Source organism: Mesoplodon mirus, assembly GCF_964341445.2.
Source record: "Mesoplodon mirus genome assembly, chromosome: 15".
Taxonomy (NCBI): domain Eukaryota; kingdom Metazoa; phylum Chordata; class Mammalia; order Artiodactyla; family Ziphiidae; genus Mesoplodon; species Mesoplodon mirus.
In genome coordinates, this window is record NC_138991.1 from 43,005,289 (window position 1) to 43,025,067 (window position 19,779).

Genomic DNA, 19,779 nt, shown 5'->3' on the forward strand with positions numbered 1-19,779 from the left:
GACAGGACGGGAGGAACATCTCACCCCCTCCGTGGGAAAGAAGCCAGATCTGGGTCCTCTTTGCAGGAGGAGAGGAGAAGAGAGCTGGGGATGCCCAAACTACTCCTGAGCAAAACAACGAGATCAAGCCTTTCCCTACAACCTGCCCTCCCCCTACCCCGTATTCTGATCTTTGGAAACTTGAATTTCAGAGGGAGAAGCTGAGGTCTGCAGGCCACTGGGGTGAAGGGTCCAGGAGTGGGGTCGTGGGGGTGGGTGGAGGGGGCAATGACAAGTCCCCTCTGCCCGCCGCTGGTGCCTTTGGGGTTCCTGGGGAGAGAGAGACGAGGCGACTGAGGGCACAAACCCCACACAGCTTGTACCCCTCCCCCTCCCTAGCCCTGCAGGCCATTCCCCACAGCCCCTGCCCCCAAGGCCTGTGTGAGAACTCCCAGTTATTTCCCCAGACCTGGTTAACTAGCTCCTCACTCATTCCCTTGGGGTCACGAGAAATCTTTTATCCTGAAAGCCATCTTATCAGAACTCTCAGGGGAATCTCACCACCCACCCCTCCTGCCCTGACAATCTCTGGTCAAGGGGCCCACCATCTCAGGGACACCCACTTTGGGGGCCACTAAATGGAAGGGGCCCTGGGAGAAGGGCTACAGATCCCTAGGGGAGGTGGAGAGCAAGCCCGGGACTTGCTGAGGGAACAGGCTCTCCCACTCCTCCGCAGCCTCGTCCTCCAGCAAGGCTGGGCGGAGGTGTCTTTCCCTGGGATTCCCCTTGACAGAGGATGGGAAATAGGGGCTGCTAACTGTTGTTGCTATAGCTGGGCCTGGCTTCAAAGAAACAATTATCTGTGACTCAGTCCTCCAGTGAAAGGTGTGCCAGCGGGGAGGCCGGTGTGCAGGTGGAAAGGGTTGGATCCCAAAAAGGAAATGCGCAGCAGAGAGAAAAGAAGGTTGAATACAGGGAAGGAGAAGAAACGTGGGCCAACACAGGTGGGAAAGGGCCAAGGGTCTAGTTTCCAAGAAAAGAGGAGGGGGAGCAGAGACAAGATTCGGGGAAACAGGGACAGGGAGCCGGGTGCCAACTAATGACACTGTTCCCCGACCAGGTCAGCATGGAAGCCACAGTCTGGGGGCACCTCCCATGCCCCCTTCCTTTTTCCCTGCCTCCTTGCCTACTCTTGGGAAGAGCAGAACCTAGACCATCTTGTTCTCTGGAAATCATTACTTAACTGGCTGGATCAGGGGAGTTTCCGGATGCAGCAGCCAGGTGGTACCCAGCTACCTCCCCTCTGAAAACAAAAAGACCATTCCTCTCTGGCTCCGGCACAGCAGAGGAGCCCCGGCAGCTGCCTCTGCCCCTGACCACTCCCTACCACCCCCAACTACCCCAACCCACCAGGCTACCTATTCACCTCGGGGTAAGGTAGCCCCCAGGGGTTCAGATCTCAGCCACTCAAAAGGCAGCATCTGCAAACTAGCTTTCTCTACATCCCAGCCCTGGCCACCTCCTGGAATCCAAGTGATCCTCACTCCTTGCTCCCCTTGGGGCCAGTTTTTACCCTCTACCGTGTGCCCGCCTCCTCTGGGACCCTCCGGTCCTCTGCGCAAGCCCACTCACGCCCCCGTACCAGAGCTGGCCACTGTCCACTCCTCCTGGTGCTGCTGCCGGTGCTGCAGGAAGCTGATGCGGCGGCGGAAGTGGCGGGGACAGTGGGGGCAGGTGAAGGGCCCCTCCCGGGGTGCGTGGACCCGCCCGTGGCCCTCCAGCCGGGCAGCTGTCCGGAAGGCCTTGCCACAGACGCTGCAGCGGTGGCGCTTGGGGTCCGTGTGGGTCCTGCCGTGGTTCTTGAGGGACAGCAGGTTGGGTAGAAGTTTGGGGCAGAGGGAGCAGGGATACAGTCCAGTGGTGTGGGCCTTCTGGTGGTTCAGCAGGCTACCGGCATGGCGGTAGGAACGCCCACACTGGGCACAGCGGAAGGGCCGCTCCTCGTCCACAGCCGCTGCGGACCTGACGCCTTGGCCTCCATTAGCTCTCCCGGCATTCTCTCCTGGGGCCCTGGGGGGTTCTGATGGGGCCTTCCGGACTTGACCAGGGAGATCCACCTCATCCTCCACAGCCCCAGCTTTGGGACCTCTGGCCTCCATCTGGGGCGACACCTGACTGAGGCCCCTGGCATGAGTCAGCAGGTGGCTGGCGAGTTCATGGTGGGACCGAAAGGCCTTGCCACAGTCAGGGCAGGCAAAGGTCTGGGCAGCCATGTGGTTGTGGCTCTGGCTCTTGGTGGCCACAGGATTCAAGAACTCCTTGGAGCAGAGCAGGCAATAGTGACGGCCTGTCTTGTGGGTGTTGTGGTGGTTCAAGGGCCCTTCCGACTGGCAGGAGGTCTTGCCACAAGGGCTGCAGGAAAAGGAGTGGCTCTCCGGCTGAGGCTGAGGGCTGCTGTCTCCACTGTCCCAGCTATCCATGGGAATCAGACTAGGTCCATTGGGCTGGCTGTTGCCAAGGTGGCAAGGACTCCTGGGGACACTGTCCCCTGACTCGTCTTCCGGCTTGGTTGGTACGGGACCCACAGAAACCCAATCTCCATCATGATTCACCGGTCCTCTGTCTCCTCGCCGCCCATCTGCTTTCCCCGTGCCCCAGGACATTGGCTCTGTGCCTTCTAAACCTGCTGCCTCGAGGGGGCTCGGACTCTGCTCTGCTGGCCTCACGACTCCGGCCTCCAGCAGGGGTACCGACCCAGGACCGCAACACCTGTCCTCTAGTCCCTGGTCATCGACCAGGTTCCCCTCACCGCCCTCGGTGCCGCTTGGGCCTCCCTGACCCCCTTTCGTCTCCTCCTCATGCTCTCGCAGGTGCCGCTCCAGAGATCCCCGGCCAGGGAAGCCCCGGCCGCAGAGGGCGCAGCGCACAGCTGCCCGCCGGGACCGCGCAGCTCGGCGCCGCCGGCTCTCCGAGTGCAGCCTCTGGTGGTCCTTCAGGGCCATGCGGTTGGAGTAGGTCTTGGGGCAGGCGGGACAGCTATACTGGCCCGTCTCGTGGCTACGCCTGTGGTTCAGGAGGCTGCCGGCGTGGCGGTAGGTCCGCCCACACTGCCCACAGCGAAAGGGCCGATCTTCCCGGGGCAGCTTGCGGGAGCCCCCAGCCCCACCGCGCTCCATGTGGACCCGCTGGTGGCTGGCCAGCTGCTTCCGCAGGCGGAAGGCCTTCCCACATTCGGCGCAGCGGAAACGCCGGGGATCCGCGTGGATGCGCCGGTGGTTCTTGAGGGACATGAGGTTTGAGAAGCCTTTGGAGCAGGCCTGGCAGCCAAAGTGGCCGGTCTGGTGGCTCTGCCGGTGATTGATGAGGCTGCCGGCGTGCTTGTAGGACCGGCCGCACACCTCGCAGCTGAAGGGCCGCTCAGAGCTGGCTTCAGTCTGGCAGCCCTTCTCTGCGGTCTCCAACCTCGGCTCCATTTCCTCCCCCTTCACAGTGGTCTCCTCCCAGGCCTCTTCCTTCACCCTCGCCACCTCCTCCAGGGGCTCCACTTTAAGTTCTTTCTGGAACTTCTCCACTTCTGCCTGCCCGAGGCCCTCCTCTGCCATGTTCTGGGGCTCACTGCTGCCTCCTGCCTCTGGAACGGGCCCCACCTGGGGCTCAGAGCCTTTGCAGCGCGGGTGGTTTCGCAGATGATTGCGATAGGCAGCCAGGTTGGGGTAGCAGCGGGAGCAGACGGGGCAGATGAAGTCTCCGGTCTGGTGGATCTTGCGGTGGTTCACCAGGCTGCCCCCATGGCGATAGGTCTTGCCGCACTGGTTGCAGCGGAAGGGGCGGGGCTGGGTCTCCAGAGAACTTTCCCCACCCTGCATACAAAGGCTGTCTGCAAGCATGGCACCTACTCCCTCTCCAGACTTTGTGTCTCCACCCTCCCCAGAAAAAGAGGTCACCGTGCCCTCAAAGGTGCCATCTGCAACCATCCCCGTGGCATCACCTGACTCTCCCGGGTGATGAATGAGGCTGGGAACCTCACCATTGGTGTTCCCAGAACTCTGGCTTTGGTGGTGACGCTCCAGGCTGCCCAGGTCATCGTAGGTCTGACCGCAGCAGCCACAGATGTGCCCATACCCGGCGCCATCCAGGGCCTCGACCTCCCGCTGCAGCTGATTCAGCAGTTCTGCTTCCGAGAGCTGCAGTGGGGGGCTATGGGTGGAGGCTGCCCCTGCTGCTCCTTCCTCTTCCCCCTCCTCCTCTGAGCCCTCAGTCATACCACAGGAGTCATGAGCCTGGCGCCGGTGACGCCTGTAGCCAGCCCGCCCAGGGAAGATCATGCCGCAGAGGCAGCAGAGGAAGGGCTGTGCGGAGGCTGCCTCCCCGGGCCCATGGCTCTGGAAGTGGCTGCGCAGGGCAGGCAGGGACTCAAACTCCTTCGGGCAGAGGGAGCACTGATAGATGCCCGGTGGGTGGCAGGGCCTGTGGCTCAGCAGGCCAGCGGCGTGGGGGAAAGAATGCCCACAGTCAGGACACGTGTGGGAGACCTCAGCTTGCCAGCCAGTGGCAGCTCTGGCAGAGTGGGAAGGGGAGCTGGGCTGGCCAGGGGCTGGTTTCTGGTCTTCCTCCACCCCAGGGGGGCCACCACAGAAGCGAGTCCCACTGCTCTCCTCATCGCCTGGGATGTCCAAGTTGTCAAGGAAACAGGCCTCCTTCCTTTCCAGTCCTTCCTCAGTGCCGCTGCTCTCTTTATCACCCTGGAAACAGGCCTCATCCCTCTCAAGCCCACATTTGTCCCTTTCAGCTGCAGCCTGCAAACAGCTCCCATCACTTTCCACGTTGCCTTCGGCTCCACTCAGACTTTGCCTTGAAGGGTCTTGGGGACGGCTCAGGCCCTCACCGTCTTCCACCAGCTCTGGGGCCCAGCTCCTGCCTGACGGGAGTTCAGCTTCTCCCCCACCGCCAGCACTGCCAGCCCGCCTCCGGTGCCGCCTGCTCCGCCGCCGACTGTGGCGGCGCATGTGGTTCTTCATGGCGGCCACAGTGTGGAAGTGCTTGGCGCAGGCCCCGCAACTGAAGTCTCCCGTCTGGTGGGTCTGCCGGTGATTGATGAGGCTGCCTGAGTGGCGATAGCTCTTTCCACAGTCTCGGCAGGCAAACGCCCGAGGAGGTGACACCCCCCTGGTCTCGGTCCTGCCATTCTCACCTTCCCCATGGCTCCGGCTGTGACGTTCAAGACTCTCAGCGTCTTCAAAGAGCATGCCACCCAGGCTACACATCTGTGGCGCGGTCCTATCTGCTGCTGGCGGGACATTGGTGGCCCCCTCTTCACGTCTGCACCCAGGTCCCTGATCTGAACGGGGGGCTGCCTCTGCTCCCACTGGGTCAGCTGGGAGCTCCACCTTGCGGCGACCGAGGGAACCCTCGGCCCCTGGGCCTGTGCTGCGGCGAGCAGCCTTGCAGTGTACCCGCACGTGGTTGCGCAGGGCCATGAGGTTGGGGTACTTGCGGGGACAGAGTGAGCACTGGTACTCTCCTGTCCGATGGCTATGGCGGTGGTTCACCAGGCTCCCCCGGTGCCGGTAAGCCCGACCACACTCACTGCACTTATAAGGGCGGTGGTCCAGGGTGGTGGCGGGGACCTCCTTCTCTTTGTGGGTGGCCTCAGCCAGCGGCAGGGGAGCTGGCAGTACTGATGGCTGCCCATCCTCTCCGGCTCCTTGCCGGGGTCTGTGATGAGCCCGCACGTGGTTTTTGAGGGCAGCTGCGTTGAACAGCTGCTTGGAACATATGGAGCAGGGGTAGACACCTGTCTGGTGGCTCTTCCGATGGTTGATGAGGCTCCCAGCATGGCGGTAGGTACGGCCACAGTCCCCACAGTGGAATGGCCGGTACTCCTCTAGGCTGCTATCTTCCAGCTCCCCAGAGGTGCTCAGCTCCCCAGAGCCATTCAGCATCTGTGTACCAGGGAGCTGGTCCCGGCTGCTCTCGTCTGTGTGCCCATTGGTGGTGGGCATCCCTTTCTCTTCCCACAGCCGCTCCTGACTTTCACCCTCATGGGATTGCTGGTGTTCCAGCAGCTCTCGGGGGAGCCGGAAGGCGCGGGGGCAGTGGGGACACTGGTAAGGCCGATACTGGGCATGGAGTCGGGAGTGATTCTTCAGAGCCATGAGGTTAGAGAACTCCTTGAAGCAGATGGCACAAGGGTAGACGCCCAGGGTGTGGCTCTGGCGGTGGTTGGTGAGGCTCCCGGCATGCTTGTAGGTCTTGCCACATTGACTGCACTTGTACCGCCGCTCCTCCTCAGCAGGAGGCGACTGGGTGGGCTCCTGGCCCGCTGTGAAATTCACTACTGATTCAGCCAAATACTGTTCCAAATTGCTAAGGAGACTGCTGGCCGGGGTGGGGAGCAGTGGGTCTCTGGCAGAGTTGGTGGTGGGCCCCCAGCCCTCTGTGCCTTCCTCAGGATCTGGCTGACTTTCCCAGCCTTCTCTTTGTCTGGTGGGTGGATCTTCCCAAGTGCCCAGAGCTGCCCTAGGGTCTGGCCCAGATTCACAGCCAGATGTCTCTTCAGTATGTTTCTTCTGGTTTTCCCAGCCTTCCTCAGGGCCAAGCCTCTGGCCCCAGGAGTCAGTGGACACTGTCTCCCCCTGGAGGCATGGAGTGGCTTCCTTGGAGCGCGGAGGCCTGCGCCGCCGGCGGCCTTCAGGAGCATGAGTCCTCATGTGGCTCTTGAGGGCCATGGGATTGGTGAAGTCCTTGCCACAGGTGGTACAGGGGAAAAGGCCAGTCTCGTGGGTCCGGCGGTGGTTGACCAGGCTCCCTGGGTGACGATAGCCCCGCCCACACTGCTGACAGCGGTAGGGCCGAGGGATGCTGTCAGCCTCCTCACTGTCCTGGTTGGAAGATGGATGGAGCAGTTCTCGGTGCCGTGACAGTTCTGGGAGGCTAGGAAAGTGGCGCTGACAGTCAGAGCAGCTGAGTGAGGCGGGCGTGTCCTCCATGGGGCAGTGTGGCAGAAACCTGAAGGTTCAGGAAGAGCAGGCAGGTGGCAGCATCTTCCTCTGGTGGAGGGTCCAAGTCCTAGGAACAGAGGGGCAGTGGTCAGAAGGAAGGCCTGAATTAACTTTGCCTCTAGTTCTATGAGCAACAAGTTCACCAGAGGGCACAGATGGGTTCCCCAAGCAGCAATGCCCAGAGACCTGCTCTCTACTGGATCTATTCTGGAAGCACCATCATTTAATACTTCCCTGCATACAAGCTCCCCAAACATGGGAGCTCCTCTAGGCCTGACTCATCTCTGGAGGTATAGATAAGGAAACTGACATCTAAAGGAATGCAACCTACCTCTGATCACAAACCTATTATTCTGTCTTCAGACCAAATCCCAAAAGCCTTCCTGTCCCTAACCCTCTGCTCTCTATAAATCTGAAACAACCTATCTTCTGCGACATCTTAAAAGGAAACCTGTACCTCTCCTAGGACCTTCTATAAGGTAAGTCCAATCCTCCCTCCTTCACCCCTCAGCTAAAGAGTAGCCTAGAGGCATGGAAAAAGCAGCTTCTTTCTTCAGTTGACAGCCTCGGACCTGAGAGGTGAGGTGAGAGGCCCCCTTCAGAGAAAGGGCTGGCTTGCTCCCCCACCTGCCCTATTCCTTTCAGGGTCACAAAGTCACCTTTCTGAAAGACTCTTTTGGGTTCCCCGGATTCCAAACGATCTTCCATCTTGGAAATTTCATCTCCTTTCTGGTTCTTCACCCCTAACCTTTATCTTTCCTACGCCTCTCCATCCCTTCTCATTTTTTCTTCTACCTTCTCTCATAATACTGATGACAACAGCAACACGTGCTACCTAAGCATTACCATGTGTCAGGCACTGTGCTAAGTAAAGAATATTCGTTATGTCACTTAGTCCTCACAACACACTGCAGTGCCTGCTATCCCAGTTTACACACAAGCCAGCCCGTTTGACTCAATCTTCTTTCCAAAGCCCTTGCTCTCTCCATGGCAGGCCCCCATGCCTCCTACAGCACCTTGGCCTTCTCTGACTCTGACTGTTCACTCCCTTGGGACCCCAATACAACTCCTATCTCCGACTCTAAACCCCCTTACTGAACCTGCTCCCAGAATTCTCACTTCACAAAGCCCCTTCGCTCAAGAGTCGCCTCTCCTAATCAACCACCAATAAGGTCCTCTTGCCTCACTCATCTCCTCGGCCAGTTTTCTCTTAGGACCCCTACCTCACACCGGTGGCCCCTTCTCGTTCCCGCCGCGGGTGCGTCCGCTGGGGACCGCGAACGGGAATGCGCCTGCGCACTGGGACCCTCACCCTAACTGCAGCCGCGCGCCCCAAGGGGTGGTTGTGGAGGGGCTCTCGAGCTCCCACACACGCACACTCTGCCAGGGCTCCTGGGCGGTGGCAGGGGAGGGAAAGAGGGAAAGGAGAGGGGGAGAAGGAAGGACGTAGAGGAAAGAAGGCGCAGCTGGCACGAGCCAGCAGTCTACCCCCCAGCTCCGCGGACACTTCCTATTGTTACTAGGAAACAGGAAGTGTCCTAGCCGCAAAAGCTTCCCCGCGAAACTTCCGCCTTAAAAAAGCTTCTGTCCCGCCTCCAAGCACCGGTTCTACACAGACACATTTCCGGTGCTAAATGAGAAGCGGCTAACGCGCGACTCTGACCCCGCCCACGTAGGTCAAAGAGCTGTGTCTTTCTGCACTAACCTTAGCCACACTTCCGGGAAGAGCCGCTAAAATCGTTCCGGTGCATATTGGCTGAGCGCAGAAGAGGATAAAAAGGGTTCTGCAGCCCTGGCCTCAGTATTTTGGCGACTTTTCCTGGGGCTTCTTGTAAAACTTCTAAAGACAATTGAAGGGAGCGTCATTTACTCCTTGCTATTAAGGGAAATGTTGTGGAATATAAGCGGATTTAGGTACTACAAATCTTGGGCATGGCCTTTCTGTCCTCCCACCTTCTAGTTCACGGTGATCTATCCCTAGGCTAGCAATAGCCGGTGCATCCCGTAAACCTATTCCGGTGTCCTCTGTCATTAGCACCCACAGTGACCCCCTGCAAGGTGTTTCTCCGCCACCTTCGGCTGGGGGCGGTGCTCGGATAAACTTTGCCTTCCTCCCTAGCGGGAAAAGCTCCCTTCCACTTCCGCTCGCCGGCCCCGCCTCCCGTCCCTCCCTCCACCCCCAAGCTGGGTCCTAGTGCCTGCCGCTCCCTGGCTGTGTCCCGAGCTCCGTCGGTGAGAGGAGCTGCCGTTGACGCCACAGAACCAACCCCAGTCTGTTCAGGTAGGAAATGCCGGCGGGAAGCCGCAGGGACCCCCGGGCAGTCCCACTGCGGACGCAATCCGAGCGGGCCTCAGTTTCCCTGTGGGTGCAGAGGGCAGATGGGGTTGGCCTGGCGCGAGCGGCGCGGGCGGGGCGGGAGGAGTGCGGCCCCGGGAGGGCGCGGGCGGGCGGGCTCTGGGCCCAGCGGGTCCTAGAACCCGCCGGCTGTCCCGGCGGACCGGCTGCAGCAGACGCCTGGGCTCGGGCGGCACGGCTGCCCGCCTTGCGCCGTGCGCGCACGAGGGTCCTAGAGCCCGCCATGTTGCGGGCTTTTGTCCCAGGCGTGCGGCCCTCCAAGCACGGTCCCCGGCGCCGGCGGCCCCCCTCCCCGGTCGAGGTCCTGGCCGCCCCTCCCGCGGTCCTAGAGAACGCCATCTTGCCGGCCTTTGTCCAAAGTATGGCCTTCGGTCCATTCATTTGTTCATTCTGTCATCCTTCGTTCACTCCTTCTTGCCACGTTCTCCGATTCCACGTTTTCCCAGGGCTTTTCCTGAGAAGAGGCAGCCCAGGGCCCTGCCCTGCGGGGCTGTCTGTCTGCCGGGGGCTCCGACACGTAGACAGTTGCAGGGAGCGAGAATGCGCAATGTTTCCGCAGCTTTCGGCTCTAACGACCTTAAAACTCCCACATGCCTCAGAGACCTCATTTTACTGATGAGGAAACTGAGGCCCAGAGAGCCATGGCGCTCTTACCTCTATAGTCTATTAAGTATTCCTGAGGGCACTGGGGAAGCAGGTATTTGAAAGATGCAAAAGAGTTTTCCCACGGGAGAAAGCAGAGGGAACTGCATATGGAGATGTATTTAGGTGGTGAAGTTTGAGAATTGTGGCTGGAGCTAAGGTCGCAGTCGGGAGGGGCACACTGCCTCTGGAGGTGAGGCTGAAAAAGTGGGTTGGGATTAGGTTGTGGACTGACCAGATTGGATGCCTAGGAGATGATTAGTTCTTATCTCTGCATGGTTCACAGTTCCCCATCTGCCGTCTCACCGGATCTCTCATGGCCTGTGAGGCCTATTGGTAACTACTTGTTTAGAGGTGGGGAGACTGAGGTGCAGAGAGGATAAAAAGTGGCTTTTCACCTCATCACTGCCCGCAGGGTTCTAAACTCTGGGAATTAAATCTCTGCATCCCTGGCATTTAGAGCCTGTTCATGCAGCAGGACGTCTCCCGCCCCCTAAATTCAGTAGTAAACAAAGACAAAGACAAGCCTCCCTCACCAGAGCAATGAATCCACTGTGGGGTACTGGGGGCGATATTTGGACCCTGTGAACTTGGAGAAGCAGAGAAATTCAGTTACTAAATAGTTGTTGACCGACATTCTTACAAACTCCTACTATGGAGGAGGCAGAGGCTGTAGACCTGGGTTCAAATACTGCCTCGGAGGTTGATTTGTTCAGTTTGTTTTGGGCACCAAGCATGGTTCTATGTGTAGAGGATACAGAATAATAAAGGTTCCTGGCTCTTTGCCAGCCTAGACTCTCAAGCTGGAGACAGAGAATTAACAACTGAACCATAAAATGTATAAGTGCTAGCAAAGCAATAAGCAGGGGACAGAGGACAGAAGTTTGGGAGGCAGACCACCTGGCTTTGAGTATTGGCTGTGACTATGACTAGTTTCTTCACTTCTGTGTGCCTCAGTATCCTTGTCTGAAAAATGGGGGGAAAATAATACCATTTAACTTAGTCTGTTTGGGCTACCATAACAACAACAACAACAACAACGAAACATAACAGGGCTTCCCTGGTGGCGCAGTGGTTGGGAGTCCGCCTGCCGATGCGGGGGACGCGGGTTCGTGCCCCGGTCCGGGAAGATCCCACATGCCGCGGAGCGGCTGGGCCCGTGAGCCATGGCCGCTGAGCCTGCGCGTCCGGAGCCTGTGCTCCGCAACGGGAGAGGCCACAGCAGTGAGAGGCCCGCGTACCGCAAAACAAAAACAAAAACAAAAAAACATAACAGACTGGGGGGCACAACAGAAATTTATTTCTCATCGTTTGGAGGTTGAGGTGTCCAAGATCAAGGTGCTGGCCAATTCCGTTCCTGGTGAAGGCTCCTTTCTTGGATCGTATGTGGCCACCTTCTGTCTAAGTTCTCACATGGCCTTTCTTCCATGCATACGCACATTCATCCATAACAGACTCCTAGGCCATCGTGAGGCTTAGCTTGAGTAGCACACATGAAATGCTTAGAATGATACCTGGCCCATGGTAAATTTGCAAGGAATGTTATCCAGATGAGCAACATGAAGGAAATTAAACAGGAGGGGGATAGAGAGTGATTAGCAGGGGTGCAGATAGCATTAAGAAAGGTGGTCAGGAAAGCCCTCTTTAAGGAGGTGACAGGGAGCTGAGACCCAAATGGAATCAAAGAGATAGCTACACAAAGACCCTCGGAAATAATGTTTCTAGCAGAGGAAACTACTAGTGCAGAGTCCCTGAGATGGGAAGGAATTTAAGTCTTTGAGGGGAAAAAGGGGGAGCCTGTGTGGGTAGAGCCTAGTGAGCCAAGGGGAGAGGAGTGGGAGATAGGATAGGCAGGAGTTAGATAGTTCAGGGCCTTGCTTGCCATGGAAAAGATATTGGTCTTTGTCCTGGGAGCAGTGGAAAGTCTCATGATTTGGCTAATAAACCTTAAGTAAATGAAGACTGGTAGAGAAAGAGCCCAGCCCAGGGACCTGAAGACTCGTGTTTGAGTCTGGGCTCCTCGACTAGCTATGTGTCCTTATGTAAGTTTTTTCCCTTACGGATGCCTTAATCTCCACATCTGAAAAAGAGGTGTATTAAAAATGCCTCTCTCCTAGAAGCTTCTGAAAACCTAAGGTTCTTAAATGAGTGTTAGTTGGAATGACCCAGAAAGCATGTTTAGAATAGATTTCTGAGTCCTACCCCATGCTCCCTGCATGATTATTTTCATGCAGGGAGTTCACAGAATCACTCTAGGGAGTGGTGGGTGGAAGAGTCCTCCGTGAACAGGGAAGTGAAGAGCTGATGATGGGTTTGTTTGTTTTTTTTTTGCAGTACATGGGCCTCTCACTGTTGTGGCCTCTCCCATTGCGGAGCACAGGCTCAGCGGCCATGGCTTATGGGCCCAGCCACTCCGTGGCATGTGGGATCTTCCCGGACCGGGGCACGAACCCGTGTCCCCTGCATCGGCAGGCGGACTCTCAACCACTGCGCCACCAGGGAAGCCCCTGACGATGGGTTTTTTTTTTTTTTTTAATACTTCTTTTTTTGGTTGCACTGGGTCTTTGTCGTGGCGTGCAGGCTTCTCTAGTTGTGATACATGGGCTTAGTTGCCCCGTGGCATGAGGGATCTTACTTTCCCGACTAGGAATCAAACCCACGTCCCCTGCTTTGGAAGGCAGATTCTTAACCACTGGACCACCAGGGAATTCCCAATGGAGGGGTTTTAGACAGGGGCCTAGCCTACCTGACCCTTCATTCTTTATGGAGCTTGTGCCTGACACGCCCCTACTATTTACCCTGGGAAGTGCCTTAGGAGGAGGGATTTACCCCTCCAGCTACCTGGTTTCTGGGTCACAGATGGGAAGACTGAGGCCCAGAGCTTGGAACCCATGGGTCCAGCCCTCTGAGAGGGAAACAGAAACATAAAGGGTGCTGGCTCTGGTCTCCAGGGACTTCTACAGGAATGAGAGGAGACCAAGGTGTAACCTGAGCTCAGGGTTCTGGTCATCGTGGGGCTGGCCCAGGTAGCAGATAAGTCTGGGAGGGCCCAACTACTCAAGGCGAATTAAACACCTGGATTCAAGTCTCAGCTGCATGAGTTACTAGGTATGTGACCATAGGTTAATCACTAACCTTCTCAGAGACTCAGTTTACTCCTCTGTAAAATGAGGACAATAATCCCTATCTCAGGAACCTATGAGAGAATTAAATAAGGTTGCACACTCAGCAAGGTTTCTGGCTCTGAGAAGATTCAGTAATTGAGGGCAGTAATTATTCTTTTCTCATTCAGCCCTCGCCCAGCCCTGTGACGTAAGTAGTGTTATTACCTCCCTTTTTTCAGATGAGAAAACTGAGGTCCTACGGCATGAAGTAAATTGCACAGCTAGGAAGTGAGGAAGGTAAGATTCGAAGCCACGCAGTTTGGCTTCGGAGACTGCACTTAACGACAATGGTAAATTGTTTCTCTGGGCCTCAGTTCCCTTATCTGTGAAAGGGGGTAATAACAGAACTTTTTTCATGGTGCTGACATGAAGTGCAAGTAAGTTAATACATGTAAAAAGGTTAGGATGTTGCCTATTGTTTAGCAAGTGCCCGGTAAATGTGAGCTATCATTTTCTTTTTTAAAATATTTATTTATTTATTTGGTTGCACCAGGTCTTAGTTGTGGCAGGCAGGCTCCTTAGTTGTGGCATGTGAACTCTAAATTGTGGCATGCATGTGGGATCTAGTTCCCTGACCAGGGATGGAACCCGGGCCCCCTGCATTGGGAGCACAGAGTCTTATCCACTGAGCCACCAGGGAAGTCCCAGGCTATCATTTTTATTAAGGAGAAACTTTATCAGACTGTCCAGAGATGGTCTAGAAAGGAGGTAGTGAGGGCCTCATCCAAGGATAGGCAGATTCCCTAGAAACTAGGTGGAATTCAAGCCCTGGAGAAGGCTGGGCCTCAAGCCCTTTAACTCACCTTCCAGCCCTAGGATTTAGTGGGGAAAGTGAAAAAACCAAGCTGAGGGTGGAACAGAGCTGTGTGGGATATAGGCCAGAAACCAAAGGGGAGATGCAAGACCTTCCTTTGGGAAGTAAGGCTCAAAGGAAGGATTGGTAGGATTCATAACAGCCAGGAAGGACCTGGGAACTTGCATGGTGTGATGGAAGCCATGAAAAATTCTTGAGCAGGGGACAGAGCATCACATGGTACCTTGGAGAAAAGACTCCGGCTGCCTGTGCACACTAGATTGTGTGTGTAGGGGTGGGAGATTGAGGCAGGGCCACCAGGCAGAAGGGTGCTGATTCTAAAGATGCAGCCCTTGCCAATCACCCGGGGACTCCTGCATCCTCCCTGGGTCATAACTTAGAAGACACCAACCCCTGAGGTATACAGATGAGGAAACAGGCCTAGAAAGGAGTGCTAGAATACAAACCTCCTACCTCCCAGCCCATCTTTTGGACACACCTGGCTCCCCTCCCCTCTCTATAACATTGTCCTTCCCCCCACCCTGGCTGCCCCAGCAGCTGCTGCATCTTAAGTGGATCTGCTGTAATCCTCTTCCCTTCATCCCCCAGGGAGGATGAGCTGGTGTTAAGACTAATGCAGCTGTTAATCCTATTTGCTCCCAGCCATGATCTGCAGGAGCAGCTGGGTGGAGGCTGTCTGGGCTCTGAACAGAGAAAGAAGGGGCCATAGCTAGAGTGGGTGTCCCAGGAGGCCAGGCCAGAGCAGATACATTGAGTATGAGAAAGAGACTTCTAACTTCTGCTAGCAATGGCTCAAGCTGCTTTGAGAGTAATTGAACTTCCCATTACCAGAGTTATGGGAGCAAGAACCAAAGACCCATTCCAGAGCAGAGGGTGGACCAGGATTCCTATCTGGGGTGGAGCACCTTACAGCTGTGCAAGGCCAGAATTCTGTGTGAACAGTTGCTGCCTCTGAAAGCTAATCAACCAGAGGGGAAAGACAAAAATACATACGCTGGGGACCTATCCCTTCCAGACAGATGGTGCCAATCACCACATTTAGCCCACTGGCTCTGCCTTCTTCTGGACCTATCTCTGTCTTTCCTGAGCACTTGGAGACCTTCAGGCCAGACCCACATCTAGGTAGCCTCCGTGTCTGCAGCCTTGCACAGGTCTTGGATTCTGAGCTGTAGAAGGAAGATGGTGAGATGGACAGAGCCTGGGCCTTCTGGGAATGCCACAGGGTTTGGAGAAGCTCAGAGGCTGGGGAGGGAAGTGCAGGTGGGCATTTCGATGATCCCAGCTTCCTCTCTTAGTTCCTCTGAGGTCACCTGGTCCAGCTCCTTTCATCAGTGAACAGACCAGAGAGGAAACTTGAGCGCAGAGAGACAGGAATGTTTACGAGGAAGGATGTGCATCCTGGGTGGGAAATGCAGATAAGATAGAGTTCCTTCTGAGGCCTCAGAGGGCTTTGGTGAGGAGACAGGCCTTGGAGAATTGGAAAGGGGTGTGGCTTCTAACTTTGCCTCTCTTGCAGAGAAGCCCCGCCCATCCAGGCCATGGAGGTAGAGTCTTCGGAGGAGAGGTCCCCAGCCCCTGGCTACAAGCGCTCTGGCCGCCGCTATAAGTGCCTGTCCTGTACCAAGACGTTTCCAAATGCACCCCGGGCAGCACGCCATGCTGCCACACATGGGCCTGCAGACTGCACAGAGGAGGTGGCCGAGGCAAAGCTGAAGCCAGAGACAGACCCCAAAGCGGAGGATGCCAGCGGGGACAAGGTATCAGGTGCAGCAGCGAAGCCTCGGCCGTATGCGTGCCCGCTGTGCCCCAAGGCCTACAAAACGGCACCAGAGCTGCGCAGTCACGGGCGCAGCCACACGGGCGAGAAGCCCTTCCCTTGCCCCGAGTGCGGTCGCCGCTTCATGCAGCCCGTGTGCCTGCGCGTGCACCTGGCCTCGCACGCCGGCGAGTTGCCCTTCCGCTGCGCGCACTGCCCCAAGGCCTATGGCGCGCTCTCCAAGCTCAAGATCCACCAGCGTGGTCACACCGGCGAGAGGCCCTACGCCTGCGCCGACTGTGGCAAGAGCTTCGCTGACCCCTCGGTGTTCCGCAAGCACCGGCGCACACACGCAGGCCTGCGGCCCTACAGCTGCGAGCGCTGCGGCAAGGCCTACGCGGAACTCAAGGACCTCCGCAACCACGAGCGGTGAGGGCGCTGGGCTGGGTGGGGGGCAGCTGAAGGGGTTGGGAAGAGCGCACCAATAGCGTGAAGGCGTTGAGTCCCAAAGATCGGAAGGAACCAATGGGAAAGTGAGTGAGGCAGAGCTATGGGGGCGGAGGGTGAAACTGGGGTCTGATTGGCCTGGGTTCCTGGACTAGGAAGGGGGCGGGGCTTGAAGTTGGGCTGCTGCCCAGGAGGTACGAGTGGGGGGCCGGGTCTGTTGAGTGCAGAGATGGATCTAGAACACCTAGACACCCAGCCTGAAAGTTTCTTACTCTGAGGTACAGACCTGTAGCCCTTAGGGGATTGGTCCAAGGTCCCAGCGATGTTAGGGGGCCCTAACGTACAGTACAGACAGGCGGCGGGGGTCGGGCGATGGGCTGCCACCTTCACTCCAGGCCTCTCCACTCCCACAGGTCCCACACTGGCGAGCGCCCCTTCCTCTGCTCAGAGTGCGGGAAGAGCTTCTCCCGCTCGTCCTCGCTCACATGCCACCAGCGCATCCATGCGGCGCAAAAGCCCTACCGCTGCCCGGCCTGTGGCAAGGGCTTCACGCAGCTCAGCTCCTACCAGAGCCACGAGCGCACGCACTCTGGCGAGAAGCCCTTCCTTTGCCCCCGCTGCGGCCGCATGTTCTCCGACCCCTCGAGCTTCCGGCGCCACCAGCGGGCGCACGAGGGTGTGAAGCCCTACCGCTGCGAGAAGTGTGGCAAGGACTTCCGGCAGCCGGCCGACCTGGCCATGCATCGGCGGGTGCACACAGGCGACCGACCGTTCAAGTGCCTGCAGTGTGACAAGACGTTCGTCGCGTCCTGGGACCTCAAGCGGCACGCGCTGGTGCACTCCGGCCAGCGGCCCTTCCGCTGTGAGGAGTGCGGGCGAGCCTTCGCCGAGCGAGCCAGCCTCACTAAGCACAGCCGGGTGCACTCGGGTGAGCGCCCCTTCCACTGCAACGCCTGCGGAAAGTCCTTCGTGGTCTCGTCAAGCCTGAGGAAGCACGAGCGGACTCATCGCAGTAGCGAGGCCGCAGGGCCTCCCCCGCAGCAGGAGCTGGTAGTGGGGCTGGCGCTGCCGGTCAGCGTGGCAGGCGAGGGCTCAGCGGCCCCAGCAGCAGGGGCTGGGCTTGGGGACCCTGCAGCAGGGCTGCTGGGGCTGCCTCCGGAATCGGGTGGTGTGATGGCCACCCAGTGGCAAGTGGTGGGCATGACGGTGGAGCACGTGGAGTGCCAAGATGCTGGGGTTGGGGAGGCTCCTGGTCCCTTGGGGGGGGCAGGCGAAGTGGGGGGTGAGGAGGTGGACGAGAAACCACCACAGTTTGTATGCCGGGAGTGCAAGGAGACGTTCTCCACGCTGACGTTGCTGCGACGGCACGAGCGCTCACACCCAGAGCTCCGGCCCTTCCCCTGCACCCAGTGCGGCAAGAGCTTCTCAGACCGGGCTGGGCTGCGCAAGCACAGCCGCACCCACAGCTCTGTGCGCCCCTACACTTGCTCCCACTGCCCCAAGGCCTTCTTGAGTGCCAGCGACCTGCGCAAGCACGAACGTACCCACCCTGTGCCCATCGGGACCCCCACGCCCCTCGAGCCCCTCGTGGCTTTGCTAGGAATGCCTGAAGAGGGGCCAGCCTGAGTCCCAGGCCCCCGCTGGGAGCTCTGCCCCTACAGGGTGCTTCCTGAACCTCCCTTTGCCTCAGTTCACTCTTAGACTCCAGATCCATCCCTTCACCCCAGGCAGCTAGCTCACCTTCCTGACAAAGAGCTGGGGACAGTGGAGGCTGGCAGCAGCCTCCGAGAGACATGGCTCCCTCTGAGCACCACTCATTAAAGCACTCGCTTTGACACTGGGTTGTCTTCTGTGTTCTGGTCGGGGGTAAGTAATGGGAGTTTGGGCATCAGATAAGGTTCAGTGGAGATCCCTGGATTGACAAATTAGAAACTAGAAGGGTCTTTGGGTGCACTGTTTTCTCTATGTTTCAGAATGTCTTGTGACAAAGGGTTCCATGGTCAAGTAAGTACAGGAAATTCCTGTACCCTTCTTGGAGACTCTTGGTGATCAAAGTATATTAAAGTCATCGATAAGTCCTGCAATGAACAAATCTATTTCGCTTTGTTTAGCCCACACTTACTTGACCTGTTACTGAGTAGCTCTACTTCTGTCCTTTTGCAGATAATAAACTGAGGCCCAAAGTTAGTATATTTCCCACAAATTGCAATAACAAATTAGAAAATACACTTGGGGTCCCATTCACAATAACAACAAAACCCATAAACTACAAAGGAGTAAACCTCACAAAAAACATGCAAACCCGGTATGAAGAAAATAGTATCTCTGTCCTGAAGGATATAAGACCTAACTAAATGGAGATATACCATGTAGCTGAGTGGAAAGATATTATTAAAGGATGTTGATTCTCCAGTTTAATCCTTAAGTTCATTGCCATCCAAAAGAATGTTTTAACAAAACTTGAAAATCCTAAATTCCTGTGCAATATATATATATTTAAAAACAGTGGAGGGGACTTCCCTGGCGGTCCAGTGGTTAAAACTCTGTGCTTCCACTGCAGGGGGCAAGGGTTCGATCCCTGGTCAGGGAACTAAGTTCCTGCATGCTGTGCTGCCCAAAACAAACAAAGACAAAAAAACAGTGGAAGTGATGTATTTGACATGCTAGATAATCAAACACCAAAGCACTGGAATAAAAACAGGAAATTACTGACACAAGAATTAATTAATTAATAGAGTGGGGGAGAGGGTTCAAAAGCAGCCCTCACTATTTCTGGGAATGTAGTTTATGATAAATATGATTATTCAAATCGGGAAAAATGTAGGCTGTTAAATAATTTGACAGTTATAGCCATACGCTGGAAGGCTACATAACTTTTAAAGTAATTTTGAAAAGACCAAAAATGGAAAAACAAAAATGAGGCGCCACATTTGTGTAAATTGGGAAGATGATTTGATGTTTATCAAAAGTTAAATACTTCATGATGTATATAATCATTATGCTGTACGCCTTAAACATACAGTGCTGTATGTCACGTCTCAAAACTGGAAGGCGGGGGGGAAACAAACACATTTTTTAAAAAAAGGTAAAATGCATATACTCTCAGCAAGTACACCTCAAAGAGTTTACATCACAGATTTCTTTTTCCAGTTCTGTGGCAAAACTGAAGATGAAAGATTCTTCGGTGCAGCAAAATTTGTGATAACTGGGAACACCCTATATGTCCATTAGCAAAGGACTACCTAAATAAGGCCGCTGTAAGATATATTATGCAACAGTTTTTTTAAAAAATGAGGCTTATCAGTAGTGGGAAGCAGCCGCACAGCACAGGGAGATCAGCTCGGTGCTTTGTGACCACCTAGAGGGGTGGGATAGGGAGGGTGGGAGGGAGACACAAGAGGGAGGAGATATGGGGATATATGTATATGTAGAGCTGATTCACTTTGTTATAAGGCAGAAACAAACACACCACTGTAAACCAATAAAGATGTTTAAAAAAAAAAAGCCAAGAGAAAGAAAAACACAAAACTCAAAAAAAAAAAAAAAAATGAGGCTTATCAGGACTTCCCTGGTGGCACAGTGGTTAAGAATCCACTGCCAATGCAGGGGACACGGGTTTG

General features: G+C 56.1%; 2 protein-coding genes across 5 annotated transcripts; one reads left to right on the forward strand and one right to left on the reverse strand.

Moving 5' to 3' along the window:
* Positions 1-31: 31 nt before the first annotated feature.
* ZNF646 (zinc finger protein 646) lies at positions 32-9,112 on the reverse strand. Of its 2 annotated transcripts, none has more exons than XM_082600384.1 (3): positions 8,686-9,112; positions 1,622-7,047; positions 32-309 (listed from the first exon to the last, which is right to left on the reverse strand). In XM_082600384.1, the coding sequence occupies exons 2-3, from the start codon at positions 6,966-6,968 to the stop codon at positions 188-190; spliced, it is 5,469 nt and encodes a 1,822-aa protein (XP_082456510.1). In that variant the 5' UTR covers positions 6,969-7,047; positions 8,686-9,112; the 3' UTR covers positions 32-187. The 2 variants fall into 2 exon arrangements, with proteins under 2 accessions (XP_082456510.1, XP_082456509.1); XM_082600383.1 differs by lacking the exon at positions 8,686-9,112 and adding an exon at positions 8,204-8,485.
* On the forward strand, positions 9,112-18,533 carry ZNF668 (zinc finger protein 668). 3 transcript variants are annotated; one of them, XM_082600386.1, is made up of 4 exons: positions 9,112-9,261; positions 13,322-13,379; positions 15,473-16,141; positions 16,573-18,533. In XM_082600386.1, the coding sequence occupies exons 3-4, from the start codon at positions 15,495-15,497 to the stop codon at positions 17,783-17,785; spliced, it is 1,860 nt and encodes a 619-aa protein (XP_082456512.1). In that variant the 5' UTR covers positions 9,112-9,261; positions 13,322-13,379; positions 15,473-15,494; the 3' UTR covers positions 17,786-18,533. The 3 variants fall into 3 exon arrangements, with proteins under 3 accessions (XP_082456512.1, XP_082456511.1, XP_082456513.1); XM_082600385.1 differs by lacking the exon at positions 13,322-13,379 and having other exon boundaries at positions 9,113-9,261; positions 16,573-18,532; XM_082600387.1 differs by lacking the exons at positions 9,112-9,261; positions 13,322-13,379 and adding an exon at positions 12,906-13,086.
* Positions 18,534-19,779: the final 1,246 nt, after the last annotated feature.